Source organism: Gymnodraco acuticeps, unplaced genomic scaffold (genome assembly GCF_902827175.1).
Source record: "Gymnodraco acuticeps unplaced genomic scaffold, fGymAcu1.1, whole genome shotgun sequence".
Classification (NCBI taxonomy): domain Eukaryota; kingdom Metazoa; phylum Chordata; class Actinopteri; order Perciformes; family Bathydraconidae; genus Gymnodraco; species Gymnodraco acuticeps.
In genome coordinates this window covers 8,069-14,404 of record NW_022991234.1, presented here as the reverse complement: position 1 = coordinate 14,404, position 6,336 = coordinate 8,069, and the positions used below count along the sequence as shown (strand labels likewise).

Sequence of the window (6,336 nt, the reverse complement as noted above, 5' to 3'; positions counted from 1 at the left end):
CTGATGTCTGTCATTCATTCAGTGTCCAATATGTAACGTAACCTGTAAGACAGAACACTCAATTATACTCAAACATAATAAGCCTATTATTTCAATTATATTTGATGTATAATATATATTATTTGGCAATTCATACATTTATATAAATTAAAGGGTTGTCAACAAGTTAATTTTGATACATTAATATGAAAGTAATAAATGAACACATAAAAGGCCTTATATTTAAGAGTTGTATGCTATATATAGATATTTTATAAAGGTTAGGGTTATGATATTATGATACTATTTAATATTTGTTTTATACATTAAATATATATTACTATAGTTATATATTCAGTACACTTATAAGGTTGTCAAATTAATGTGTTAATTCTGATTAAAAGAAGGAAATAAAGCGTCAAAACCCACTAACGAACACATAATAGGCCTTTTATTTAGATGTTTTATTCTATATATATATTTTATTAAGGTTAGGGTTATGATATGAATTATTAAAATACATTTAAAAAATAACACAAACCCCTATTTACTTATTTTTTACATTAAACGATATATTACTATAGTTATATATTCAGTACAATTATAAGGTTGGCGAATGAATGCGTTAATTCTGATGAAATGAAGGAAATTCAGTGTAAAAACCCACTAATGAACACAATAATATTTTATTTGGATGTTTTATTGTATCTTTTTTAGGTTGTAATTTTACTTAATGTTTACTAATTATTCAAGTTAAAAAAAACATTAACACATGGCCCTAATTTAAAAAACACCCACTAATGAACACGTTTTTATTTTAATTTAGATCAACCTGTTCTGGTTCTGATTCTAGCGTGTTGGGGTAGTCCTTAAAAAAAGTGAATGTGAAGTGAATGAAACTTTACTAAATGACTCCCTGCTTCGGTTATCTCATCTATGGCTTACGGTTAATACTGATTTATGATTCGATATATGGCTGTGGTTCAGTTCTCGTCTTCTTGCCTCTGCTCTCAAGCCTTTAACGCCCCCCCCTCCAAAACCGTGTATTGGTACGACCCAGATCTGGCTTTCCCAAAACATCCATAAAACAATCTCTGCTTCCGATAATGCAGGACGAATCAAATCATCAAATCAGTCCAGGGCCGTAAAGAGCGCTCAGATTAAAATGCTCTTTATAATGAGATCGACCTCTCTCTGTGCTTCGTGGCTGAGGTAGGACGCCCTGCTGCACTCAGCTCGTGCAGCTTTAGTCTGGTTGCCAGCAAAGTGGTATGATATAAATCTACAGTACGTGTCTGCAGCACATAGAAACTGCCGGATGCTAACCTGCATAAATTGGGCGATTTGCACAATTAGCATAAGTTGCATTAATTAGCACTAAAGCTTACAGTGGACAATAGTAAAAAATGGTTTGGTCTATATGAGCAGTTGAGGAATGGTTTTGGAGGTTATTGAAGATGCTGAATCCATTTCTGACATTTTCAGGATGCGTAAAGGCAGTTTTAACCAGAAAATGCTAATATTTGTACTCTCTGTGGGCTGGTTTAGATTACCATGAGTAGAGATTGGATACAGAGAACACAAGATTATCATTATTACCTCAACTGTGGACAATTTATTTTCAAATAAATAAGAAATCTGTCAAATCCAAATGATCAAGAGTCCCTTAAAACTTCCAAATCAACCCAAAATGCATCACAATCAGCCACCAGAGAGTAGATACAGTATAGCCACTTTCTGGGTAAAACTGCAACCCTCAGCGTCCTCAATGACCAAGCGATTTCATTTGGCTAAAATGCCATTAATGGTATTTAACACAACTTGTGCTAATTGTGCAAAATCCCGATCATGTGCAGGTTAGCATCCAGAAGTTTCTATGTGCTGGTACTTCTTTAACCCACATGGTGAACTGGCCCCTTCCTGTTCCCACTCTATCTGGTCCGATCAGGACTTGAACCAGTGAGGAAAAACCAGAAAGGAGACATTTTTCCCAGGGAAGTAATCAGAAGTCCAAAAGACTCTGAACGCAGCATCTTTTGGAAACTTTAATTGCACAGATACCAAAGGAAAAGTCAAACAGAAAGTCAGACGTGATCGTGTACGAGGTCTTTGGTCTTGAAGATAAATCTCTGCCCTTCTCTCTGACCATCATCGATTCCCCCGGGTTTGGTGACACCAAAGGGAAGGACAAAGATGTCCTCGTCAGCGAAAGATTGTTGGACTTGTTCCGCTCAACAGATGGAGTTGATGAGATTGATGCAGTGTGTCTGGTGCTGAAAGCGAGTGACAATCGACTGAGTGACCGACTGATGTACGTCTTTGATTCAGTGGTGTCTCTGTTGGGAAAAGACATAGAGGAGAACATCGTCCTCAAACACTCAGATTTTGTGTCAGCTGCAAATGTTCTACAAGCTCTGAAAGAGGCAAAAATGATGTGTGCGAAAGACGAGAAGGATCGGCCTGTTCATTTCATGTTTAATAACATCCAGAAAACAGAGAGAATTAAGGGAAAAGAGCGTGCTCTAAAGCAGTGGTTCCCAAACGGTGTGCCAAGTCCGGGTGTGCCGTGGGATTTTGTGACAACCATACGTTATTATTGAAATATACAACTACACAAAAATAATTATTTATTTTTTAATTTACTATATCAGTACTTTGTAGGTTTATATGTACGTAGTAATCTGTGCGACTTGCGCGTCCACATCTCCACGTGCAGTGCTGCATAAACATGGCTGAGTCAGCGATAACTCTCGAGGGGTGGAGGTATGCCCATTACTTTGAGTTCGTCCGAAGAATAGACAGGAATGTGACGGTGAGGTGCAAACTGTGTCCAGGCCAGAAGCTGTTATCCACTGCTGGAAACACCACGTGGTCAAACCTCAACACACACCTGCAAAGAACACATGCTAAGGTGAAGCTACCACACAGCTATTTGTTGTTTGTTTATATCACGCAGTCTGTTCTTCTTCTCTGTCTTCCGGTTGTTGCCTGTTTTGAATGACAAATACACACTACCGCCGCCTGCTGGTAAGGAAAGTTATTGCCACTCACGCGCAGTTCGTACGTGCTCGGCGAGTAAAGTAACGAGTTACTTTATGTAGATAGTAACAAAGTAGTTTAATATATTACATTTTTTTAGTAACGACCCCATCTCTGGAGTTGGCGTTCTCTACTCTGATTTACATGAAGAACAACAGGAGGTCACGGCTCTCTGTTGAACAGGACTTGCGAGTGGCCCTCTCCTCAGCGCCCCGACAGGCACATGTATCTCACTAATTTGTAAGTCGGCAAAATATTTACAATAGCACATGTTTCAATGCTGATTGCTGAAATGTTACATTTATAATTTGTAGTTCAGGACCATGCAGTGCAGCTTCCTTGCATTGACAGTTCTCTGTGCTGAATTTCTGCTGAGTTTCCTTTGCCTCATTTGTAATGTTGTGACCTGTCTGGTTTAAATGAGTGTGTTGCTGCTTTGATGAAGCCTAATTTGATAAAGTTTCAAATTAATTTCTGAAATATTTCGTTAATAAATATTTCATGAGTAATATAGTTGTCTTTGTCACATTTTATTTGGCATTAGTAAATAATTATGTACATTTACAGATATTTTACATGATATGAGTGATAACACGTGTTATAAGGGCTATTTTGCACAATAGGTGTGCCTTGAGATTTGTACTTGTCCTTTGGTGTGCCTTGGGCACAACAAGTTTGGGAACCACTGCTCTAAAGTATGCATGGGAATCAACAGACGAACAGATTGGTCAATTTGTTGATTTCCTAAAAGACACCAAATCACAGAAATTGGAAACAACCGTTGAAGTTTTGAATTCACGCATCAGCCTGACAGCCTGCATCCACAACCTGCAGGAGAGGATTGAGTTCATTGAACTGAAACAGAGAGAGATCCAACAGACTCAGGAAGCTCTGAAGAAACACGAACAAGACATGAAGAATAACAAGGACTTCAAGGTAGAAGTTGATGAAGTCTATAAATGTAAATAACCTGTCGATGAGAAACAATGGTGGGCGTTAGGGTTCAACTATGGAGGAGCTGTCTGCTGTGAAGTCTGTAAGGAGAACTGTCACTATCCATGCACACTGGCCCTGTATCCAAGTCACTGTGAGGTCATGCAATACAAATGCACAATATGCCACAAAACATGTAGTGTATCAGGTCATAGGAATGAGCTCTACTGCACGGTGTGTACTTGGAAATGTCATGAATCCATCCATCCATCCATCCATCTTCTTCCGCTTATCCGTGGTCGGGTCGCGGGGGTAGCAGTTCCAGCAGAGAGCCCCAAACTTTATTTTCCCTGGCGACATCAACCAGCTCTGACTGGGGGATCCCAAGGCGCTCCCAGGCCAGCGAAGAGATATAATCCCTCCACCTGGTCCTAGGTCTACCCCTTGGTCTCTTCCCAGCTGGACGTGCCTGGAACACCTCCCTAGGGAGGCGCCCAGGTGGCATCCTAACTAGGTGCCCGAACCACCTCAACTGGCTCCTTTCGACGCGAAGGAGGAGCGGCTCAACTCCGAGTCCCTCCCTGATGACCGAACTTCTCACCTTATCCCTAAGGGAGACACCAGCCACCCTGCGGAGAAAACCCATCTCGGCCGCTTGTATCCGCGATCTCGTTCTTTCGGTCATGACCCATCCTTCATGACCATAGGTGAGGGTAGGAACGAAAATGGCCCGGTAGACAGAGAGCTTTGCCTTCTGGCTCAGCTCCCTTTTCGTCACAACGGTGCGGTAAAGCGACTGCAGTACCGCTCCCGCTGCTCCGATTCTCCGGCCCATCTCACGCTCCATTGTTCCCTCACTCGAGAACAAGACCCCGAGATACTTGAACTCCTTCACTTGGGGTAAGGACTCATTCCCTACTTGAAGTGGACAGTCCATCGGTTTCCTGCTGAGAACCATGGCCTCAGATTTGGAGGTGCTGATCCTCATCCCAGCCGCTTCACACTCGGTTGCGAACCGATCCAGTGAGTGCTGAAGGTCGCAGACCGATGAAGCCATTAGAACCACATCATCTGCAAAAAGCAGTGGTGCAATCCTTAGTCCACCGAACTGCAGACCCCCTCCCCCAGGACTACGCCTCGAAATCCGATCCATGTATATTACAAACAGGAATGAACGTGTCATGAATCCAAACACGTGAAAACAGAACAATGCACTGAATGTGAGGATAAATGCAGTGATCCAAAGCATCCGAAAACACACTGGATATATGTGAGCAAGACCAGGAAAGTTACTAGGACCGAACGAGAGATGAAAGCCATGTATGATAAGGGTAGAAAAGACAGTGAGAAGTCAGCGAGTCTCTTGGAAACCCTCCAGGAGACCATAGAAGACCTGCAGAAAGAAAAAGATCCGTTTTTGGAAGAGTCTTTCCGACATGTTGTCAGACTGGATGAGATCGCCATGAAGGTTGTTTCCCTGGCCACTCAGGTGCACCTGGACTTCCTGATCGACATGATGAACGAGAAGGGAGACACCCAGAAGCTCATGAAACTGAAAGAGATGAAAAGCAAATGGATGAACATAAACAATTCAAGTCACTGCTGCGCTGCTGGTATTGTAAAACAGCAGAATTCGGCAAAGCAGCAGTGGAGAACTTCAGGCAGAAGACAGGGGTGTGGAAAACAAGCTCCCACTGTTGATCAACCTACAAAGTGGGATGTTGATATCATGTCTTCAAAGGGAAATTCCACTTTGAAGTGGGTAACGGTTAGAGTCAAAAGACAATCCCAATATGAAGATCATTTGTCCGTAAAGGAACACAAAGACAGCCAAATGGAGTTGAACTGAGAAAACAGCGTAACATGGATCGTGGATCGATGATTGCACATTCGTGGAACTCCAGACAAACACAGACCCTCAATTGTTGCTCTGGTTTTAAAGTGAGTGAGGAACCCCCCCTGCTGTGGAATGTCAGGTACAACAGCTCCCTCCCTCCTATAGGGACTTTCTAACTCTGACTACTATGAGTAGTGTTGCAACCATTGGGTATAGAGGGCACAAGATGAACATTATAACCTCTATTGTGGACGATTATTTTCAAATAAATAAGCAATCTGTCCAATCCAAATGATCGAGAGTCACCTAAACCTTCAGCCCACCAAGAGTACACATATTGCCCTTTCTTTGGTTATAACTGCCATAATTGATCCTGAAAATGTCAGAAATGGATTCAGCATTCTCAAATAAAAACAAGACCACTCCAAAATTGTCCAAATCGGCCAAGTCATTTTTTTTAACTATTCTCCATTATAGGCTTCATTGTAATAATGCTAACGGGAAGTATGCAAATCGTCCAACATATGTGAGTTAGCATCCAGCCGTTT

The 6,336-nt window shown here is 41.6% G+C and overlaps 1 protein-coding gene across 1 annotated transcript; it reads left to right on the top strand.

Moving 5' to 3' along the window:
• Positions 1–1,827: 1,827 nt before the first annotated feature.
• Positions 1,828–5,564, top strand: LOC117561834 (the record flags this gene model as incomplete). The annotated part of the gene is made up of 5 exons (XM_034239438.1): positions 1,828–1,863; positions 2,010–2,523; positions 3,770–3,979; positions 4,160–4,199; positions 5,128–5,564. Coding segments are annotated over exons 1-5 (1,237 nt in total), but the record flags the coding sequence as incomplete, so codon positions are not given.
• Between the last annotated feature and the right edge of the window lie 772 nt (positions 5,565–6,336).